This window comes from Trematosphaeria pertusa, assembly GCF_010094035.1.
Source record: "Trematosphaeria pertusa strain CBS 122368 unplaced genomic scaffold BU26scaffold_1, whole genome shotgun sequence".
Taxonomy (NCBI): Eukaryota; Fungi; Ascomycota; class Dothideomycetes; order Pleosporales; family Trematosphaeriaceae; genus Trematosphaeria; species Trematosphaeria pertusa.
This window is the reverse complement of record NW_022987212.1, coordinates 3763399-3784405: the sequence shown is the minus strand read 5'-3', so window position 1 is coordinate 3784405 and position 21007 is coordinate 3763399. Positions and strand designations below refer to the sequence as shown.

Below are 21007 nucleotides of genomic sequence, written 5' to 3'. Positions count from 1 at the left end.
GTTCCGCTCTCTTTTGGACTGCATTTCGAACTATCTCTGCACTCGGAGCGTCGACCTATCTCGCCCGTTCAGACACAGAAGGCATCAAGTCTTCCTCTTCCATCACCACCATCTACCGGCTCCCGCGACCATGTCAGGTAAGCAGCTCTCATCCCTCCTCATCCCACCCATCTCACCCTCCACAGCAATCTACTCCACCCTCCCCTCAACGCACCCTCTTAGCCCAAGCACCCCGCAACCCCCACCAACCGCCATCCCACCCCTCGTCTACCGCGTGCACCGCTCCTCCGCGCAGACCCGCTACCACTTCAGCACGGGCTTCTCCGCAAAGAATCAAACCACAATCGTAAACTACACCTCCGCCCTCTCTCGTTTCGGCCTCGCGCACCTGAACCACCAAACCAACATCTCCAGCCCCTTCATCAGCGTCTACGACAACCTCGCGCACGCAGAAGCCGTCGCCAAGCACTTCGCAAGCAAGTATGGCGAGGACACGCTGGTCGTGACGGTCGATACGAAACATTTTGCGCGGGGCCCTGTGTTTCGCGCCGCGGATCTGCTGGAGAGAGAGGCGGAGAAGGGGGCTGCCGAGGGCGTGGAAGTCCCGCAGGAGAAGGTGTGGTTGCATTGGGGCGAGTACCTGGTCATGTATCGGATTCCGGCGCAGGCGATTCGGGATCAGACGCCGGTCGCCAGAGGGGAAGAGCAGAAGTGGAGGGCGGTGGGGGTTATTGGGGGCGCGTGAGAGACGGTGGGAAGGGGTGGTGAGATGATGGAAGGGGGTGGGCGGTGAGAGTCGGAGTGTGACGCGCTCTGGATGTTTGTGCATTATTCTTGCCTCTCCTTCCTTTTCCCTTTCGCATTGCTTTACATCGTGGCGTCTTCTTTGGCTGGACTTCAGCGGTCTTTCAGTGGCTCTAGCTTATCCTCGAATGCCCCTTTCCGTCTGTGTAGGATAGCATTAGCATCTCCTCTCCTCTCCTTCTTCCGCCTGCATACGCCGGAGTTGGCTTTCCATTTCCCGTCCCGCATATACTGGCGTTCCGCTTCTCTCTTTGTCAACTGGCTAGGTGTTCGGATTGCGCTGTTACCCCCTTCATACGAAGCACAGTATCTTAAAGATGATATTATGGTAGTGAATTCAAGAAACGAATACTCATTCAGCGTCATGCATAGTTAGTTATTGCAGAAGTAGCTGACCATCAGCGCCGGGTCCTAGGCTGAGTATAGCATCGGAGCATGACGCATCGAACAGGCGCCTGGGCCCCTGGCAACATACGTCCCGTGTTCCTGCCAAGAGGTCCCAATCTACCCTATCTTTCACAGATCCACCGTTTACACCCGTACCACATCCCCCGGACTCGGTGGCACATCACCCTTCTCCCACTCCAGTAGCTCGCTCCCCCGGTACAAACTCCATAACTCCATCCTCGACAATAACATCCTAATGCTCGAACAATTCTGCTCCCGCTCCTCCCCATTGACAAGATTCCGCGCGATATCCGGAGCGCTATTAGCGTTAAACCAAAACATGTCCGCTAAATGGACTCTAGAGTCCTCCAAGAACAAATAGTACTCCCAATTCAGCCTTTGGAAGAGTCGGTCTGGATATCGTCATGTACTACGGCCTGGCCGGCATTCGAAAACAAAACGCAGGGACTGTGCGGAGCGCTCTTTGCTTGTGCCCATATATTATTGCTCTATGCTAAGCCTACGAGGTCATCTAGCACTCTTCCATCGCGATTCTCAGTCCACTGCACCGTTCTGCGGCGGAATAATCTCACCGTCGGCCGTAATTTGATGACCCATGCCGACCGTTTGAATCTCCTGCTCCTCTTCGACTTCTTCCTCTTGCACCTCGCTCACTTGCACCTGCACTTCTCGCACCTGCACTTCATGCATCTGCACTTCCCACACCTGCACTTCTCGCATTTGCACCTCTTGCGCCTGCTCCTCTAGTACCACCGCCTCCTCGTCTTGCACCTCCTCCTCCTGCGCCTCCCAAGCTGTCTGTTCGGCGTCAGCCTGGGCTTTCCTCAAAGCCCTCTCGCTGGCACTTGTCCCCAAGAGCTCGCTAGACTGTTGAGACGGCCTCCAGGGATTGTAGCTTCCTTCGTCCGCTGGTTGAGACGGCTGACCCTGATTCTGTTGTGCAACGACCCTCCGAGCATGTGCCCGTCCCTCAATTATGGACTGGTCGCGCAGAAGGATATCCAGGTCCAGGGACTGCCTCCACGGAGCAGCAGCCTCTCCTGCACCTTGCTGTGAGGATCCTCCTGCTGAGGGTCTTAGTATACCTCGGGGAATAGATGTAGCAGAGCTTCTTCGATGCCGCGGCTGAGAGCCTTGTGACAACCATACTGGCTGCTGCGAGCGTTGCCTCTGTGGTGTGGATGCTGAAGGACCTCCGCGCTGTTGCGGTGATGTCGTCTGGCTCGAACGCCGCGGCCGAGGTAAAGAGGAACGCGGTTGCTCCTCGCGTGGAGATTCGCCTGCTCCTTGACCGCTACTGGACGATTGGCTCGACGAGGTGCGCTTCTTTAAAATGCCTTTGGAGATGCTTGGACGTTTGCCAGCCACCTTTGGGGACAGCACGCTGTCCGATCGCTAGCCGGGCCGCATTCTGTACCCCGTGATCATGTTGACGTACATGCCAGGCATTGTGTGTAATACCCGGGGATGCTCGCAAAATAACCAGTTATTGACCTCGTAGGTTTTCACCGCCTTCTCGTACATTTCGCGCTCTCTGATAGGGGATGGGCTTTCTTCTTCTGCTGCAGCGCTCACAAGCTCTACGAACTCTTCGAATTCGCGAGTACGTCGACACGACGCGAGACCGTCCCATACTAAGATGAGCCAGACGGGAAAGAAGGTAAGAGCAATCTGGCGGAGGTTCCTAAGCTTCTTCCTCCAGCCTTCTTCAAAGAGAGAGAACCAGATGGGCGTAAGTACCAAGACTGGGAGGAAGCTGAGCAACATCATAAACATGCATTTTCGACGACGGTCCTGTAGCTCGATAATTGTGATAGCGTGGGCGGTGTCCATGGTACTCCGCAGTATCTTCTTAGCTGCCTCGTCGTCGAAATGATGGAACGAGAGATTGAATAAACGGAATATGCGCTTCGAGTCGTCTGCAAAGGATATTCTTCCAGCGGCACCGCTGCTCATAGCAACGGTCGGAGGATCAGCGGCGTCGATTGGGTAATCGATGACCCGCAAATGTTTCGAGCTCGCTGTATGCTCCATCCACGCCTTGGGGTTAGGGTGGAGATCAGAAATCGTGAACTGAAGGGGCTCTTCGCCTTTGCTTGCCCGATCTCGGTTGATAAGCCGCTCGAACACAGGTGTTGGACCCCCGCTACCAGAGCAGAACTCGAATATTTCGAGCCTGCTGGCAGCCATGGAGGCGACCTCATTGACAATGTCCGTCAACTGCCAGCAAGCAGTGAACGCAGGTGGGTACAGCTGAACCAAGGGTATTTTTCGTGTCCATTGCTTAGTGAGCGTGTTCTGGCACGTATTGATGATCACTTCGGGCATCCTGTTGTAGGTTAGTCACCTACGATTAGAATATGCGCTAGGAAGGTGCACTGAGACTGACCAAGTCATGTCGCACCACTCTCGTGCTCTGTAGGCCCTCTCATCATATAAAGCATCGGGCCTGGGAACCAGTTTGGACAGCAGCATCTGCAGTATCGCCCCAATGGTACCAGACTCGGGAGTAATGTCAGCAAAAGGTGCGATCGTAGCAGGCCCAGATTCCGGTGGAGGCTTATGTGCCTGCTCTTCCGGAGGCGAGGATCGAGTGAATAGGGACATTAAACGACGTGGGTTCCGCAAAGGTAGACTTGGGGGTTGAAGCGGCCCGATATCACGTGCTGGGCCAGGCAGCTGCTGGTCCAAAGGCGACACGATCGACTCCACCCGCGCTTTCCCCTTGCTCTGGGGCTGGTTGAAGTTGAAGTTCTCAGAGAAATTGCCAGTGCCTGGGGCATGGCTTCCCCCTTCGGTAGACTCGACAGAGCGGGCCTGATATCGGTGACGGTCTTCGGGTCCTTCCGATGGACTACTGGGATCTGGGTGAGACGCTGCATGAGAACCATCCTGCGCATTGTCCTCTGAGGCCCCTTCGATAGAGTCATTGCCAGATCTCAACTGACGGCGACGCAATTCGGATCCCCCGTGGTCATCGATGTTCCTCATGTTGTCGACAATGAAAGGTGAAGCCGGTTGGACCTCTGGTGCAGCCGTTTCGACGGCGACAGCGCTTGCTGCGCCTTCTCCTGTGGTAGATGAGACCTCAGGCATGCTCGGCGAGGCTGGTTCGTTATTTGAGTCTAGTTCTGCGAATTCTTCCCCCAAGGCATCATGTAAGCTCAGAGCTGCCGAATGAGTAGTTGAGGTGCTCGTGCTCTCTGGGCCGCTTCCTTTTCTGACCGTTAGCAATCAAGGCTTGTTCGGAAATTTTCTGTGGCTACCAGGACTCATCTCCAGGCTCGAGACGGGGTCAACTGATGTAGCGATAGACTTGTAGAGATGGCTTGTTTGGAGTAACGATAGCTGCGAACGTGTGCGCGTTTTGGCGACGAGAGCCCAAGGACAAGAAAACATTGACTTACCTGTGCCAAAGGCTCCTGCAGGACTTGTTCAGAGCAAGGATAATTCGTGTGCATTCGTGTGGAAGTGACATCTCGAAGTCGACGACGCAGGCGCGTTTGTGAGGTTGACTTGAGACAATAGCGTCTGGAGGTACTAGCGCAATTGACTAATGCGGTTAGATCACCTTTCACGTCGTCATGCGGTATGAGCCTTGCAAATATCTGGGGATGCGAGTACTGTGGGAATAAGTTTGGAATGTAACTTTTATTCCAAAAATTTGGTCGATTGTGATCAAAGTACACGGAACGATGCTATCTTCGATCGGATTTTGAAACCTTCAGGAACCCCTGGTGAGTGGTTCATGTAAGGATACATGCGACCCTGCAGCGTCTTCTCACTCCCGCATCAGATTTGGCTGTACCATTTCATCTAATGTCGAAGGTTCTTCAAGGCGTACGCGGCAATCTCGCGAACGGATACACATAGGTGGTAGACTCGTCCCACACCTGAATGTGCTATGAAAGGGACCCCTTTCATGATAGCATGTTCAATGGGAACCTTCGAAAGCTAGAACGTAGCTAGTTCACGAAGCTTCGGCTTCTAGCGTAGAACGTTGCGCTGAAGGGTGCCTTTCCACTTCTACCCCTATGCTCTTCTCCAGTTCTCATTCGCAGGACGAGGTATGCAGCCATTTCGGATCGTCCGAGACAGATCTGCAGCCACAGCCATAGCCACACTCAGCCACAACCCAAAATCTCGGATATCGCAAGTTCAGCCGAACAGCCAACCAATCCTTCAAGATGCTCACCATCCACTACCTATCTTGCATCTGCACGTAAACTCTCCCCTGAATATTGGACAACACTCCAGCAGACTCCTCAACACCGTCATCTCAACATCAAACCGTCGCATCCAGCGCATCCGCCTCCCAAACGCCTCGCAGCAAGCCATCTCTATTTTTAACCCCACACAGAAAACTCTTCCTTTCCTTGGTTCGAGTGGGACCTCGCGTTTGAACGCTGCCCCTACTCGTTTGATCCTCGGGCTCGCACTCGCACTGGCTGCAAGTGCCATCACAGTGGCGTTTTCTTGCCGTTCGAGAACCGAAACAAACTCAGCGGGGCTTTCTGTCTGGCGCTCGAAACTGCGAAACTGCAAAACGTCAATGCGAAACGAAGGGCACGTCAATGCAAAACAAATGCTCGTTTGACACATGTTTTGACAGGTCGATGGATCGTGTTAGGCATCATTTGACAGAGGGCGCTTTATGCCTGAGGTGGCAAGCGTCAAAACTGTCAGCAAGTAGGGGCATAGCATTATCGATAACCCACTACTGCAGGCATCATCATCGTCAACACTCGGCGTCTTGCGTCTGATGATGGAATCTGCCAAGCAAAAAGGCTTCCATCCAAGCGCAAGTATCATTCTCCCAAACCAGGAAATCCTCCATGTGAGTTAGTGAGCGCCCCCGCCCAGCTTCCACCCTCAACATCACGCAACTCAGCTCCCGGCTCGTTCCCAGCTCGCTACACAAGCCCGCCACCTGAACCACTCCACCGCAGCCATCTCCCCTCCTAAGCCTATACCCGTCTTAATCCCTCCAAAAAGCACCTTCCCGAGCCCCAGTGACATCATCACACGTCCAGCGCCTCGGACATAATCATCTGGTGAGCCAATAGCCAAATTATCTGATACGAAGTTGCAACCCCGTAACTCGGACCGAGTCCGCTCGTCAAAGCCTACTCTACCCGTATAGCGCTTCGTATAGCGCTTTAATATCAGCAGCCGGGGCTTGCGCAAAGGCCGATTGATCGGCTGTCGAACTGAAGATCAGCGGTTTGTCGATCGCACTTTGGGCCAAACAGGATTTTGATTTTGCCGCATTCCATGCGTCTTCAATCTGGGAACATGGTTTTTGCGGGCAAGGGACAACCAGGGTCTGAGGGGGATTGGCGGTGATGTTCGTTCTCGGAGAATTGAATCTTGGAATTCTGCATTTTTGCTTGAGTGCGGCCGAAAAGGGCTACTCGATGCGGTTACGGTTGCGGTTCTCCCCCTCCGCTCCGCTCCCGCTTGGGAAATGCGATATGTTACCCGGCTCAGGATATGCGAGTATATGGTGGTGGGTATACCCTTCTCAGGGGTATAATATATTTACATGATTAAGTAGTGGTTAAATAGTATATGATGCGATGCGATATGCGATGCGATATGCGATGCGATATGCGATGAGCCTCCGTGGCGTATGTCATGCGCGTGCTATGGTATCATGAAAAGACAACACCAGAAAATGCTGAGGGAAAACGCCAAAGCCAATGTCCGTGCCTGTACCGTGATGCTTGTAATGCTGCCTCCGAACGCCTTGAACGATGATAGTGCTTGGTGATCAGTTACTGTCCTCGCTAGTAATCGCGTCGCTTGCCGAAGACGATGTTGACTTGTCGGAGGGTAGTGACCCCAGCGTCCACCTCCAGTCTCTCCTTCGTTTCCGGCGCCCCGCGACAGGCGTTTCGGGACACGAATCGCTCTCCGACTCCGAAGAGTCGCGCTTGTCTCCTGCGCGCGGGCCCTTTGGCCGAGGCGAGCCCTCAAGCGATGAGAAGGCGGAGGAGCTAGACGGTTCGGATGGTGACTGGACGGAAGGCGAAGAAGGCTCGCCAGAGGATGTGAAAGCGACAGACAACGAGGCTGCTGATGATTCTGATTCTGAAGATGCGGCGGTAGAAAGCGAGGATATTGTCGACTGGGAGGACTCAATATCGGAATGCGCCAGCGTGTACCTGACGTTCTTGATCTCCTCTTCTAGCGGAGTTCGGAAGGAGACCTTCTTCTCCGCCGGGAACAGCGGCCTTGCTGCCGCCATTCTCCGCGGTTCGAGCGCTCGCGCGGGGCTGTTGGAGAGGATTGAAGTGAGGTTGTGGGGCTGCTTGTACGGGATTACGATGGTGGCGGAGTCGGTCGAAGCGGATGTGAGAGACGAGGATGGTGTTGCTGCCGAGCTCGGGGTTGAGGACTCGCTCGAGGTCTTGCAGGTGCTGTCTATAGAAAGCCGCGGCTTTGACGGGCGAGCGAGGACTGGCGCGGCGGAGGCAGGCGGCTCGTAGGCGTTGGAGAAGGTGTTGCGGATGGTGGGCGAGACGGCGCTCAGGGTCTCGAGGCGCAGGCTGGAGCCTTTGTAGCGGTGCGTGGTGCTCTGCGTGTCGAGCCGCAGGCGGGGCCGCTGGGGGAGGGTGGTCTGCCGCTGGGGTATTATGGGCAGCGAGGTGGTCATGGTGTGCGGCAGGTGATCTCCGTATGAGGGCGGCATGGAGTGTGATATAGTCGACAGCATCATGCGAACGGATCGAGATTCGGGAGGTCTTCGTGACCGGCGTCCTGGGAGCAGCGGGCGCAGATAAGCCTTAAGAGGGGAGCCGTCAGCGCTCTCGGGGGGGCACTCAGGTGCACGGCGTCGGTTCGTATTCTGGGGGATTTGGCTGCTGATGGGCCGGGGTAGGGTGGGAGCAAATGCGAGCGCTCACGAGCGGGTGATTGACGATATATACCAAGCGGCGGCAGCCAGCACGGCGGGCCTCTTGGGACGCATGGCTTCGGAGGCTATTTTTCTCGCGCACGGAGGTGGTCTTGACGGACTGCTGGGATGGCGTAGGCGCTTGAGACTCCCGTTTCAGCGACGCAGACGGGGACGCCAGCCAAGGGGCGCCCTGCAGCGATCTAAAAGCGGCACAGCTATTTTGGGCGTCGCCACCGCTGCACCCTCACACGCCAGCGCGAGCCGCGCAGCCTGGCCCCTGCGCGCGCTCGCTGCCCTTCGAGAAGACGTCCCGCGGCTGGGCCTCGTCCATGTCGTCCAGTGTCGTCCAGTATTGCCAATAGCGCCATCGCAGGACCCGCCGCGGCCGGCCTTGGCATCGAGACTGCTTCACGCGCGTTTCGAGCCTGCGTTCCATCGCAGCCGTTGCGTGCGCGTCTGCGACTGCACCCCAAACCCGCGAACCGCCCATCCTCCACCGACGTCTCCGCACCAGGGCGCTGGGCGTGATGGACGGGCCTCGAAGGAAGAGGCTCAAGCGACAGGCCGACTCCATCATCATCCACTTTGTATGTCAGCACGAGCCCAGGCAACCCGAAGCGGCCCAGCAAGCAAGCACTGCCCTACCTCGCAGCTGATCCCCGAGCCTCACGTCGTCGTAATGCAGTACAGTAGTCTGGTCTGGTCTGGTTTGGTCTGGTCCTTTCCCCAGCGCCGAATGTGCTAACGTGTTCTCTGTGTCTTCCCTAGGACTACGTAGGCATCTCAGTCACTCCGCTTGGAACACAGTTCGGCTTTGCTCACCCAGGACAAGGACTGCTTCTACGCCAGCGTTTTCGAGGCTGAAACTCCGTCGCTGCGATCACGCCCGCTGGCTGTGCAACAGAAACAGATCGTAGTCACATGCAACTACGAGGCACGCCGCAGAGTTCGTCTTCCCGTCTGTTGTCATCTGTCTCGCGGCGGGCGGGCGAACAAACAGTCGGCTGGCGCAGGCTGCTTCGAATCAGAATTCGACGCTTTTCCCACATTTACCTGCTTAGGCAGCAGAGACGATTGCTTGTTCGCTCGCCCGCGGTCGTCCTGATCGGTATGCTCGCGGCGCTGTCAGCCTTTGCTGACTTGCGCAGGGCTTGCACAAGCTGCAACTCATCAAGGAAGCGAAGAGAATCTGCCCGGATGTAGTCATCGTGCTGGGTGAGGATCTCACTCGGTTCAGAAACGCCTCCAAAGAGCTCTTCGCCCTTCTCAGGTCTTACTCTTGGAACGCTCGGTGTGAGCGGTTGGGCTTTGACGAGGTTGGTTTCCCGTCCCTTCGTAAGCTTTCCTTGTGTCTTCACTACGCCGCTGCTATTATTTTCCTGCCTGAGACGCTCCTTTTTTACTTCCCGTCCTCACTTTCGGCTCCAGCATCTCACACGCGGACGGTGAACAACCACTAAGATGCGTCCGATAGGTCTGGATGGACGTGACTGATGTGATCGACTATAATTATGCCATTCTGAACCCGAACGACCTTACCAACTCGTTCTTCTGTCTCTCCAAAAATGACCCTGAGGCGGGCTTTCCGATTGATGCCTCCACAGTGACTGGTTCGACGTATCCAGCAACATCGACTGATTCTACGGGTAAGCTTTCTGTATGCCTTCCTCGGCGCATAGGACGGGATAGCACGGACATGAATCTGCGTCCTCTTGTTATCGATTGCTCTCGCTTCTATTGCGGCTATGCCATCAACCATTTGGTCGATACTCACCGCCAAGACTGCCAGCTAGAGAGCAACCCGTTCGACCCGCTCGAGAGGCACTCTCTGGACGGAGGCATGCTTAGAGCATGTTCCAGCCCGCGCGCCGCCTTCTCATCATTTTCTGTCTTTCGATCGAAGACGCCGTTAAATCCTGCCGTCTTACTAAAGCGAGGCGCTAACGTGCAGTAGGCGCCCTGTCGGATTCGCTGCGGCTACGCCTGCATCTAGCATCACACTTGGCGGCGCATCTGCGAGGAAAGCTTGAATCGGAGAAAGGCTACACCTGTACGGTCGGCATTTCCACCAACAAGTTGCTCTCCAAGCTCGTCGGTAACCTGCATAAGCCCAACGGCCAGACAACCTTACTGCCGTCGTACACCTCTGAGGACGGGGACGATGCTGTTACCTCCTTTATAGACGGTCATGAGGTTGGAAAGATCCCGGGTATCGGCTTCAAGCTTGCACAGAAAATCCGTGCTCATGTGCTGCAGAGGCCCGTCGACTTCGACGCTGGTCTCGTGTATGGTGGGACTAAAGAGAATGTGTTGGTAGGAGACGTGAGAAAGTACCCCGGCATGGGTGCAGAAGCGCTTGAACAGATCCTTGGAGGTCCAGGTACCCCGCATGGCATCGGCGCTAAGATATGGGGGTTGTTGAACGGGTGTGACGACACGGAAGTCGGGCAGGCGCGCGAAGTTCCCAAGCAAATCAGCATCGAGGATAGTTATACCCGCCTTGATTCTCTAGATGAAGTGATTAAGGAGCTGCGAATGCTGGCCAAGAGCTTGCTCAGGAGGATGCACGCAGACTTGCTCGAAGCCGATGAAGACGTTCGGACGCCTGAGGACGATGTCGACAGCGCGGCAATCGCTCCGAAACGTTGGCAAGCCTTTCCGAAGACTATCCGCCTCTCGACCCGTCCGAGGCCCCCACAGAATGCGGACGGCAGACGTAACCGCTCCTTCGCGCGCATCTCTCGTTCAGCACCAATGCCAAACTTCGTGTTCAATTTCAAAGAGAGCGTTGACGCTTTGTCAGAGCGCCTGGTAACAGAGACTTTGGTTCCATTGTTCCGCAAACTACATCCTGAGAAGAGCGGCTGGAACCTGAGCCTGGTCAATGTTGCAGCTACAAACATGGTGGATGCGGCTAGCGAGAAGGCCGGCGTGGGTAGAGATATCGGGAAGATGTTTAAGCGCCAGGATGACGTGCTGAAGCAGTGGAGGGTCGAGGAACCGAGTGACACCGTGTACGCGGCCAAGGACGAGCACAATCAGGTAGCGATGGGAGAAAGCGAGCATGAAGAGCTGATGCTTCCGTCCGAAGTATCGAAGCTCCAAAAGGGCAGAGGAGGCTCCGAAGACGTGCCGACGCCGTCGCAAGAAGACAACTTCGCCACGCACGACCGCTGGGAATCTGAAGACGAAGACATGCTAGATGACGAGTCGTACCGATGCGAAGAGTGTGGAGCAGTGATGCCCCTCTTTGCGATGGGCGCTCATGCCCGCTGGCATCAGAATTAGTCCCGGTTATGTGGAAATTATGATACCCAAATAGATCTTCAATACGATCCAAAGTCCAGATCTCAAGCCGTGAAACAGTCTCAAGATACGAGCGTTCGCCTCTCGATAGCTCGGGATGACTAGTGGTGGCTTGATGGTTATCGACAGCTGTCTTCTGTAGCTTCCGGGTGGCTTTCGTGAGCTAAAATTGGGATCTGCTCACCCGCCAGAGTCTCCTCCTCGAAGCGCAAGTTCCGCCGCAGAGAATGCAATGTGATCTCAAGCAATATCGAGCCCAATCTCAGACCATGAAGTTTCGCAAGATCCTCCGGAAGTAGTTGTGATACCTTCCCCATTAAGCCATGACAGCATTCCAGAAAAGGCATCGACGCCGTTGCATGTGTGCACGAGCCCCGCCTCGGCAAGTTTACCGCAAGCGTGGGCATGTGAAGGCGATGTGAGCTTGACGTAGCACTGTCAACCTGCGATCACACCAACCTTATTTCACGCGCTCCTACGACTCCTACGACTCCTGCGATGCAATTCTTTGCTCTCCAATTGGTGTTTACGTGAGTCAAGCTTGGGAGAGCAAGATGCCGGGCTCGTCAAGGCTACCCGTCAGTCTCCGCGAGACGTTCAACGCGCGGAAGCGCTCAGTGAGGGGGCAGCAGCTTGCGGCGCTGAATATCGATCTGTATGCTTATCTATATTCCGTGAGTGGATGAGACATGTACTAATTGAGGTGCGCACGCAGTCTTAGGAATATCATATTCATCCTCTTCGTCCTCCGTTGGACGCGCAAACTCTTCTACCAGCTCAAAGGCCGCGGCATCATCGGCTCCGTTGTCGACGTCTACACATACGTCCGGCACACCCTCTATGGCGTCTTCTTGCGTCTACCTGGCGTCCGCACAAAAGTTCAGACGCAGGTCGCGGAATCGATACTTAAACTCGAGCGCAAGCTCGTTCCTTCCGGTCCGGGCGTCGTGAGGATTACCAGTCTTCCAAGCGAGGGATGGAGCGAAGAGGAGGTGCGAACAAAGCTGCAAGAGCTGGCAGATATGGATCATACCCGCTGGGAAGATGGGAGGGTTAGCGGGGCGGTGTATCACGGTGGAGATGAGTTGATAAAGCTGCAGACGGAGGCATTTGGGAAGTTTACGGTTGCGAATCCGATTCATCCTGATGTGTTTCCCGGTGTGAGGAAGATGGAGGCAGAGGTTGTCGCTATGGTATGAGGAATTGGCAATCCTGAGATGTGCGAGAATTGGAGAGCTAACAAGCAATAGGTCCTTTCGCTGTTCAACGCTCCCGAAGGCGCCGTAGGCGTCACAACGAGCGGCGGCACCGAATCCATCCTCATGGCCTGCCTCTCCGCGCGCAACAAAGCCTACCAAGAACGCGGCGTCACCGAGCCCGAAATGATCCTCCCCGAGACCGCACATACGGCTTTCCGCAAAGCAGGCGAATACTTCAAGATTAAGATCCACCTCGTAGCCTGCAAGGCGCCGTCCTACAAAGTTCACTTGCCCTCTGTTTCGCGTCTCATCAATCCCAATACCATCCTCCTAGTCGGTTCCGCGCCAAACTTTCCCCATGGCATCATCGATGATATCTCTGGTCTCTCGAAATTGGCGCATAAGAAGAAGTTGCCACTTCATGTAGACTGCTGTCTTGGCTCGTTCATTATCCCGCTTCTACCCAAAGCAGGTTTTGACTCCGAGCCCTTCGACTTCAAACTCAAAGGTGTGACTAGTATATCCTGCGACACACACAAATACGGATTCGCGCCGAAGGGGAACAGCACCGTGCTATACCGCTCCGATGACTACCGCAAATACCAATATTTTATCAGTCCCGATTGGTCCGGCGGCGTATACGCTTCTCCCTCGATCGCGGGATCAAGACCTGGCGCGCTGATTGCAGGATGCTGGGCTAGTTTGGTCAAGCAGGGCGAGAGTGGATATGTGGATGCATGTCATAAGATTGTGGGCGCGATGAAGAAGATCGAGGGCACCATTCGCGAGCGGCCTGAACTCTCCACAGACCTCAAAGTCATCGGCCGACCCCTCGTCTCCGTCGTTGCATTCCTCTCGAACACGTTGGATATTTACGACATCGCAGATGGTATGTCTGAAAAGGGATGGCATCTCAACGCCCTCCAATCACCCCCAGCGATCCATATAGCTGTCACTTTACCCATCGTCGCCGCTGTTGATAAGCTGATCGACGATCTGGTCGAAGTCACTGAGGAGGTTAAGGAGAAGGAGAGAAGGCGGATAGCAGAGGGGAAGGGAGCGAAGGGAGCGGTCAAGGGCGATGCGGCGGCGCTGTACGGTGTTGCTGGGAGCCTGCCAAATAAGAGTGTGGTTGTGGATTTGGCGAAAGGGTTCTTGGATACCTTGTATAAGGCCTAGGGTTTCCGTCGGGTCCATTGTTATATCTTACTAGAATACTAATGGGTTGATAGCGTTCCAGAGCGTGTATACAACCTTAAACCTTAGAATGATTGATCGTACGTGATTGGGCTGATGTGAACTAGGATTTCATAGGCTCGGTCCGTTGAATGTTGTACACCATGGTTCCATAATACAGATATTTCTACATGTCTACGATGGGTTGGTTGAAGGTATTCGTGCAGCTGTCTCCTCTAGTGGGAGCTTCTTCCTCGGTCTCTTCAGGTCTGCTTCTGTTACTCCGTTCAGTCCAACCGTCGTTATACCCATTTTCGGCGGGTCGCCCTTCTTTACAAACTCATACAAACCTGCAATATGTTAGCCATGACGCCTCTCCGATCCCAACAACCCATTACTCACCAGGCAGTTTATTCCCCGCCAACCTAAACGCATCCCGCACAACCTGCTCATGCAAATCCCCCTTAATCTCGAAAATCACCTTGCTCACCGCCACCCTGCTAGCCCAATGATCGAAACTCCCCTTTCCTTTCCCCATTCTGCTCTCGTTCCCGCTCGTGTACACGCCGATGTTTGCGGAGATGCGCTCGTAGAGCCGGAACTTCATGCCTCGCAGCCGCTTCTTTATTGTCTCTTCGGCGATGCGGAGCTGAGTGGAGGAGATGCGCCGGTCGTGGTCGCGCATCCGCAGCCCGTAGTCGCCCCATACCACCGTGGTGCCGCGTGTGCTGCCGCCGGTGGGGACGCGGCAGCGGCCCTTTCGCGATTTGCGCGATTCGCCGGCTTTGGGAGCGAGCCAGTTGGAGGAGCGAGGCGTGGAGGAGAAGAGGCGGACGGGGGGTGGGAGGAGTGGGGGGATCGGTGGTGATGCGAGTACTGGATGCTGTTAGCAGAGCTCCTGAGAGGGTGCCAGAGGGGGATATACATCGCGGTCGGGACGAAGAAAGAGTCAGCTGACTCAATTGAGCCGTGAGGCCCTGTGATATCCTGGGCGGCGGCATGATGTCGTTCAGCAGCCGTCACATTCGCTCTGAAGCGTCACGAAGCAGAGTTGAAGTTCTGCTGCCAAGATGTGGCTGGTGCACGTGTGGCTGACCAATCTAGGCAAGCGCGTCCCCCGTGTTAAAGTGATTTCGCGACCGTCATCGACGCGTTCCCGTCGCCTGTCGCCTGTCGTCTTCGCCCATCATTTACCCCTCGACATCAACACCGTGTACAACAGCAACCAGCACCGCTGCGTTGACTGCATTCGCGACCAGATTGTTGGCTGTACAATAGCGGTTAATTGTACGTTTGGGATGCCGGCGGATATCCGCAATTTCTTTGGCGGTGGAGGAGCGCGGGCGAGCCAGGGCAGTCAGGGCAGCCAGAAGAAAGATGAGGTACGTAGAGAGAGATTTGGCGCTCTGAGGACGCTTTTATACATAGCTCGGATTTTCGCCGCACTCGTTTACTTCTCCCCACTCTCTGCAGCTTCCCAATTCCATCACTCAGCATGCCGCGAACCGGAACAAAATCCATTTTCAAGGGCATCACTCTACCCCAACCCGGGACTAACCGTGGACAACAGAAGTCTGCTGCGAAGAAGGCCGCGCCCAAGAAGCCTGCCCGAGCCAGTCGAGTAGTGGAGGATTCGGACGACGATGATGAGGTGGAGGAAGTAAAGTGAGAGAGCCATCCCCGGCGAACTGGCGTAAAGCTAATAGCGGACAGACCCAAGAAGACCACACCCAAGAAACCTCCACCCAAGAAAGTGAAGAAGGAGCCGTCGCCTGAGCTCGAAGAAACAACCACATCCGCCTTCTTCGCTAGCAAGAACAAGCCGAAGCGATCCGAGCCCGTCAAGAAGAAGCCCGTCGACTCGACGCCGAAAGCTACGCCCAAGGCAACACCGGTGAAGGCAAATGGGAAGATCTCGAAAACTGCTACGCCGGCGACCAATGGTAGAGGATCTACCCGGGCGAAGAAACCTGTTAAGTCATATGCAGAGAAGGATGACGAGGATGAGTTCCCGGACGACGATCTCGACGCGGCTGACGATATCTTCGGAGACAACTTCAAGAGGAACGGCAGGAAGGACGGTTACGTTGAAGTCGCCGCCAGTGACGACGATGATATGCCAATAGCCTTACCCCATCGTGGGACACCTAAGAAACCAGCCAAGAAGCAGAAGACGATCAAGCAAGACGATGACTTTGATCCTGAGAATGAGGATGTCGATATGAAAGACATTGATGCGGACGACGATTTCATTGTGCCGGACGACGAAGAGAGCGCAACCAAAAGCCAGCCAAAGAAGACTTCGGCCGCTGGACGGAAACGGAAGACACCCGAGTCTGACGACGACGAGGAAGAAGTCGAGGAGAAGCCCAAGAAGGGTCGTTTCAAGAAGGCAACTCCAGCGAAATCGCCGGCGAAGACGCCGGCGAAGAAGAAGGCCAAGAAGGAGGACGATGCTGAAAGCAAGGACATACAAGCAATCTACGATAGCATTCCCTTGGTCAAAGCGCCCACTCCTCCTCCAAAGGATGACTCGACAAAATTCGACTGGAGAATGAAAGCTGCTGGTGGTGGCAATGCAGATGCAGCACCTATTGGTGGATCTGGCGATATGCCCTCTGGTAGCGAGACCTGCCTTGCTGGTTTGACGTTCGTTTTCACTGGTGTCCTGCAGCGATGGGGTCGAAACGAAGCTCAGGAACTCGTCAAGCGTCACGGCGGAAAGGTTACAGGAGCCCCAAGCAAGAAAACAGATTACGTTGTGCTGGGTCAGGATGCCGGCCCGAGCAAGCTGCGAAAGATTCAAGACATGCACATCAAAACCATCGATGAAGATGGAGTTACAGCACTCATTGAAAAATTGACCGCAGCTGGCAACAAGGGCGACTCGAAGGCTCAGGCCGCGTACAAAGAGAAGCAGCGTAAAGAGGAAGAGAAGATCAGAGAGCAGGCGGCGCAAATGGAGAAGGAAGACCAGGCCAGGCTGAAGGCTCTTAAGGCTGCGAAGACTGCTGGAGGTAGCAAGACTACCTCTGCCGGTACTTCTGCTGCTAACAAGAGTGCAGATCCCACTGTTGACTCTCGGCTCTGGACGACGAAGTATGCTCCCACTTCTCTCAACCAGATTTGCGGAAACAAGGCAACAGTGGAGAAGCTGCAGCGGTGGTTGCAGAGGTTCCCGAAGAGTCTCAAGACAGGCTTCAAGCTTGCTGGTCCCGATGGAAGCGGTGTCTTCCGTGCTGTCATGCTCCATGGTCCTCCTGGTATCGGCAAGACTACCGCAGCGCATCTCGTCGCTAAGCTTGAGGGCTATGACATCGTTGAAAGCAACGCCAGTGACACTCGAAGCAAGAAGCTTGTCGAAGAAGGCCTACGAGGCGTCCTCAGCACGACATCGCTACATGGCTACTTTGCTGGCGACGGCAAAAAGGTCGAGGCGTCGAAGAGGAAGCTAGTTCTGATTATGGACGAGGTGGACGGCATGTCTGCCGGCGACCGAGGCGGTGTTGGAGCTCTTGCCGCAGTCTGCAAGAAGACAGAGATCCCCATGATCTTGATCTGTAACGACAGGCGGCTACCGAAGATGAAGCCGTTTGATTATGTTACCTTCGATTTGCCTTTCCGAAGGCCGACCGTGGACCAAATTCGCTCTCGTATCATGACCATCGCTTTCCGAGAAGGATTGAAGCTCCCTGGGCCAGTTGTCAACGCTCTAATTGAGGGCAGCCACGCGGATATTCGTCAAGTAGTTAACATGATCTCCACAGCCAAGCTAGACCAGGAAGCCATGGATTTCGACAAGGGCAAGCAGATGTCTAAGAACTGGCAAAAGCACGTCATTCTGAAACCTTGGGATATCACGTCGAAGATCCTTGGTGGCGGCATGTTCGCAGCTAGCAGCAAAGCGACGCTAAACGAGAAGATTGAGCTTTACTTCAACGACCACGAGTTCAGCCCTCTCATGCTTCAGGAGAACTACCTTGGCACGATGCCAATCGGCGCCCTGCAATATGGCGGCAAGGAGAAGAATATGAAGATGCTGGAGCTGGCGTCTGAGGCTGCCGATAGCATCAGCGACGGCGACCTTGTCGACCGAATGATTCACGGCTCTCAGCAACACTGGAGCTTGATGCCGACGCATGCAGTCTTCAGCTTCGTTCGGCCGGCAAGCTTTGTCGCTGGTAGCATGGCTGGCCACCAGACGCGCTTCACGAGTTGGCTCGGCAAGAACAGCAATCAAGGCAAACTCACACGCATGGTGAAGGAGATTCAGGCACATATGCGATTACGCTCCTCTGGCGATAGGCATGAGGTTCGACAACAATACATCCCTGTTCTCTGGACCGAACTGGTCAAGCGGCTGGAGGAGCAAGGAAAGGAGGCTGTTCCGGAGATCATAGAGCTTATGGACAGCTACTTCTTGACAAAGGATGATTTCGATGCGATCATGGAGCTGGGCGTGGGTCCGATGGCGCAGGAAAAGATCAACATTGCTTCGGCGTCGAAGTCGACATTTACCAGGCTGTAAGTGCTTCCCTTTCACTAATTGGGTCCAATCACCTAACATCATTCAGATACAATCAACAGTCCCACCCGCTTCCCTTCATGAAAGCGTCCAGCGTTGTGCAACCAAAAAAAGCCGTCAAGGAGAAGCCCGATCTCGAAGAAGCGCTCGAAGAGTCTGACGAGGAGGAGGTCGTGAACGAGATCAAGGAGGACGATGAGGAGACAGATCTCTCTAAGGATAAGTACGTTAAGCAGCCAAAGAAAAAAGCCGCGAAGAAGAATGGTCAGCCAGCAAAGCCGAAGGGCAAGAAGAGACCCGCGGAGGATGACGACGAGGATGAGAGCGAAGAGGAGGTGAAGCCCAAGGGAAAGGGCAAGGGTAAGGCTCCTGTGGGTAAGGGGAAGAAGAAGTGAACCGGGTAACAGTGCATTGACGGCGTATGTTTTGTGTGTATACATTTGGCGGGGATTTCATGGTGGCTTTCCGAGCATCTCTTGGAGTTCTAGCGTGGAAGACTCATTGGAATATGAGACTATCCTGGGGAGAAAGTGCGTTTGTAGCTGGATAGCGTATCTATTTGCAATCGACATGCATTGAAGCTGTAGGCGGAGCGCCAGATAGGTGTAGCGTCGGGAATAAGCTCCATTCGGGGAGGACCGCATCCCGCAGGCCAAGACGTTGGGGGATCTGCATGGTGATCCCAGTTTCTCCACGTCTCTGAACCATGACGCGGGGATAGACGTTGGATTACGGATTACCCCGCAGACTAGGGTCAATTGCATCCGATGAGAAACGTTTAGTTCGGCAGTTCTCCATCGGCGGGCGCGCCGATCGCAGGTTTCGCCGAGATATCTTTTCTTTTGAAGCTTGCGATTCCTTTCCTGCTACTCTCTCACTTACCCAGCTCCTGCTTTTGTATCCGGAAAGATGGAGAAACCGGAAGCTATCCAACAATTTGAGCATCAGAGCGAGGAAGAGAGGAAGTACGACGGGGAGAGTGCTGAAATCGATGTTAACGATGAGAAACGCAACAAGAAGTTTAATCGACGCCTCGACTTGCGTATCCTGCCACTATGCTGCTGGGTCTATCTGCTGAACTTCCTCGATCGAGGTACCTCTTCCATCCCATCCCACTCCACCCCTCAGAAAAACCTCTCTAACCACCCACAGGCAACATCGGCAACTCCAAGGTCCTAAATGCGGAGACGGGCGATGATCTCCTCCAAAACACGCACATGACGGCCGACGGCTACGCCATCACAGTGACGCTCTTCTCCATCGCGTACACGCTGTTCGAAGTCCCTTCCAACTTCGTCATGAAGCACTACGTCCGGCCTAGCATATGGCTAGGCTTCCTACTATTTGCGTGGGGCGCGCTGACGATTGGGTTTGCGGGCGTGAAAAACTATGCGAGTGTCGTCGTGCTGCGGTTTTTCATTGGCGTTGCAGAGGCCGGGTTTTTCCCAGGCATTGTGTATCTCATTACGATATGGTATCGACACGATGAGAGGGCGGTGCGGATCGCGCTGGTGATTGCATTTTGTAATCTTGCGGGTGCGTTTGGAGGCGCCATTGCGTATGGAGTTGGGCATATCAATGGGGCTGCTGGCTTGGAGGGGTTTAGGTGGTTGTTTATTATCGAGGTAAGTTCCCAGATGGCATGCAGTCCTGCCTTTCTTCGCTCACGGATAATCAGGGCATCATCACCGTCCTCTCCGCCTTCCTCCTCTGGTTCTTCCTCCCGGACTATCCCGCCCGCGCCCGCTGGCTCTCCGCCTCCGAGAAGCAGTTCGCCATCGACCGTCTCGCCGAACGAGGAGGCGGCTACGAGCAGACGCACGGCTCGCGCCGCGAGATCCTCGCCACGTGTTTCCATCCGCGCATGCTGTGCCACTACGTCGCTTACATCGCGGACGTCGTACCGCAAGGCTCCTTTACCTTCTTCACTCCCACGATCGTCACCGGGCTAGGATACACCTCGATCCACGCCCAGCTCCTCACCGTCCCTCCCTGGGTTGTTGGTTTCTGTGTCGCCATCACCCTGTCGTACTCGGCAGACCACTTCAACGCCCGCGGCTTGCATATCAGCCTCGCCTCGCTTGTCGGCGGCATCGGATGGCTGACGGCAGGTCTGCTCCCGCACGACGCCTACGTAAAGCGCTACGGGTGTCTCTGTCTCGCGGCCGCGGGCGCATTTCCTGCGGCGCCGTCGATGACGAACTGGGTTACTTGCAATACGCCGAGCTTCCTTACTATTCCTTTGGCTATTGCCCTGCATAACTCGTCAGCGGGCCTGGGTCAGATTATAGCACAGTGGATTTGGCGTGCTGATGAGGCTGGCAAGGGGTATCCGACGGGGAACTTTGTCTGCGCGGGGTGTAGCTTCTTCGTTGCTATTATTGCTGCTGGGCTAAGGGTATGGTATGGGAGGATGAATAAGAAGGGAGAGAGAGATGCTGCGGGCAGGGAGAGGGTGTGGGCTTATTGAAGGGCTGGGAAGAAAAGGACGACCGCTGATGCGCCTTCATGATAAGGCTTCAGTGTCATAAGTAGAGTCAAGGAGGGGAGTTTGAAAGTCGACTCAGAGCTTGGAACAGGGACAATATTGATCCCACAGTCAATGATCATCATCTCTCCCATCTCGTCCTTAGCGCCGAAAGTTTTTCCAGTCCCAGCTAGGATCCGCGATCCGCGCAGCGAAGTTGG

At 55.0% G+C, this 21007-nt stretch overlaps 8 protein-coding genes across 8 annotated transcripts; 5 read left to right on the top strand and 3 right to left on the bottom strand.

The window, feature by feature from the left end:
- Positions 1 to 130: 130 nt before the first annotated feature.
- BU26DRAFT_546147 (uncharacterized protein) lies at positions 131 to 745 on the top strand (the record flags this gene model as incomplete). Its single annotated transcript, XM_033831815.1, has 2 exons — positions 131 to 137; positions 186 to 745. 2 exons carry the CDS (start codon positions 131 to 133, stop codon positions 743 to 745), a joined length of 567 nt encoding a protein of 188 aa, XP_033691964.1.
- A 1738-nt stretch (positions 746 to 2483) lies between these two features.
- Positions 2484 to 4665, bottom strand: BU26DRAFT_32836 (uncharacterized protein). Its single transcript, XM_033822150.1, has 3 exons — positions 4620 to 4665; positions 3602 to 4423; positions 2484 to 3541 (listed from the first exon to the last, which is right to left on the bottom strand). Exons 2-3 carry the CDS (start codon positions 4306 to 4308, stop codon positions 2608 to 2610), a joined length of 1641 nt encoding a protein of 546 aa, XP_033691963.1. The 5' UTR covers positions 4309 to 4423; positions 4620 to 4665; the 3' UTR covers positions 2484 to 2607.
- A 2320-nt stretch (positions 4666 to 6985) lies between these two features.
- Positions 6986 to 7870, bottom strand: BU26DRAFT_558386 (uncharacterized protein; the record flags this gene model as incomplete). Its single annotated transcript, XM_033832559.1, has 1 exon — positions 6986 to 7870. One exon carries the CDS (start codon positions 7868 to 7870, stop codon positions 6986 to 6988), a length of 885 nt encoding a protein of 294 aa, XP_033691962.1.
- Positions 7871 to 8640: 770 nt separating this feature from the next.
- Positions 8641 to 11401, top strand: BU26DRAFT_536896 (DNA/RNA polymerase; the record flags this gene model as incomplete). The annotated part of the gene is made up of 6 exons (XM_033831377.1): positions 8641 to 8700; positions 8940 to 9059; positions 9262 to 9429; positions 9588 to 9759; positions 10068 to 11127; positions 11227 to 11401. 6 exons carry the CDS (start codon positions 8641 to 8643, stop codon positions 11399 to 11401), a joined length of 1755 nt encoding a protein of 584 aa, XP_033691961.1.
- Positions 11402 to 11682: 281 nt separating this feature from the next.
- BU26DRAFT_446100 (PLP-dependent transferase) lies at positions 11683 to 13930 on the top strand. The gene is made up of 3 exons (XM_033824607.1): positions 11683 to 12074; positions 12135 to 12612; positions 12670 to 13930. Exons 1-3 carry the CDS (start codon positions 11974 to 11976, stop codon positions 13795 to 13797), a joined length of 1707 nt encoding a protein of 568 aa, XP_033691960.1. The 5' UTR covers positions 11683 to 11973; the 3' UTR covers positions 13798 to 13930.
- Positions 13873 to 14804, bottom strand: BU26DRAFT_513686 (ribosomal protein L16). Its single transcript, XM_033827677.1, has 3 exons — positions 14720 to 14804; positions 14197 to 14670; positions 13873 to 14144 (listed from the first exon to the last, which is right to left on the bottom strand). Exons 1-3 carry the CDS (start codon positions 14793 to 14795, stop codon positions 13990 to 13992), a joined length of 705 nt encoding a protein of 234 aa, XP_033691959.1. The 5' UTR covers positions 14796 to 14804; the 3' UTR covers positions 13873 to 13989.
- A 157-nt stretch (positions 14805 to 14961) lies between these two features.
- Positions 14962 to 18945, top strand: BU26DRAFT_473549 (DNA replication factor C, large subunit). Its single transcript, XM_033825473.1, has 4 exons — positions 14962 to 15176; positions 15365 to 15459; positions 15508 to 18318; positions 18369 to 18945. Exons 1-4 carry the CDS (start codon positions 15093 to 15095, stop codon positions 18712 to 18714), a joined length of 3336 nt encoding a protein of 1111 aa, XP_033691958.1. The 5' UTR covers positions 14962 to 15092; the 3' UTR covers positions 18715 to 18945.
- A 283-nt stretch (positions 18946 to 19228) lies between these two features.
- On the top strand, positions 19229 to 20887 carry BU26DRAFT_599549 (MFS transporter; the record flags this gene model as incomplete). The annotated part of the gene is made up of 3 exons (XM_033835108.1): positions 19229 to 19412; positions 19472 to 19944; positions 19998 to 20887. 3 exons carry the CDS (start codon positions 19229 to 19231, stop codon positions 20787 to 20789), a joined length of 1449 nt encoding a protein of 482 aa, XP_033691957.1. The 3' UTR covers positions 20790 to 20887.
- Between the last annotated feature and the right edge of the window lie 120 nt (positions 20888 to 21007).

Excerpts from the sequence above, each read along its gene's own strand:
- BU26DRAFT_32836 (XM_033822150.1), bottom strand. The coding sequence starts at position 4,308 with ATGCCTGAGGTCTCATCTACCACAGGAGAAGGCGCAGCAAGCGCTGTC. Across the intron at positions 3,542-3,601 it reads GAGTGGTGCGACATGACTTG|GATGCCCGAAGTGATCATCA; the intron begins GTCAGTCTCAGT and ends AACCTACAACAG.
- BU26DRAFT_446100 (XM_033824607.1), top strand. The coding sequence starts at position 11,974 with ATGCCGGGCTCGTCAAGGCTACCCGTCAGTCTCCGCGAGACGTTCAAC. Across the intron at positions 12,075-12,134 it reads GCGGCGCTGAATATCGATCT|TCTTAGGAATATCATATTCA; the intron begins GTATGCTTATCT and ends GTGCGCACGCAG. Across the intron at positions 12,613-12,669 it reads AGGCAGAGGTTGTCGCTATG|GTCCTTTCGCTGTTCAACGC; the intron begins GTATGAGGAATT and ends AACAAGCAATAG.
- BU26DRAFT_513686 (XM_033827677.1), bottom strand. The coding sequence starts at position 14,795 with ATGCCGCCGCCCAGGATATCACAGGGCCTCACGGCTCAATTGAGTCAG. Across the intron at positions 14,671-14,719 it reads TTCTTCGTCCCGACCGCGAT|TACTCGCATCACCACCGATC; the intron begins GTATATCCCCCT and ends AACAGCATCCAG. Across the intron at positions 14,145-14,196 it reads GGCGGGGAATAAACTGCCTG|GTTTGTATGAGTTTGTAAAG; the intron begins GTGAGTAATGGG and ends AACATATTGCAG.
- BU26DRAFT_473549 (XM_033825473.1), top strand. The coding sequence starts at position 15,093 with ATGCCGGCGGATATCCGCAATTTCTTTGGCGGTGGAGGAGCGCGGGCG. Across the intron at positions 15,177-15,364 it reads GCAGCCAGAAGAAAGATGAG|AAGTCTGCTGCGAAGAAGGC; the intron begins GTACGTAGAGAG and ends CGTGGACAACAG. Across the intron at positions 15,460-15,507 it reads GATGAGGTGGAGGAAGTAAA|ACCCAAGAAGACCACACCCA; the intron begins GTGAGAGAGCCA and ends AATAGCGGACAG.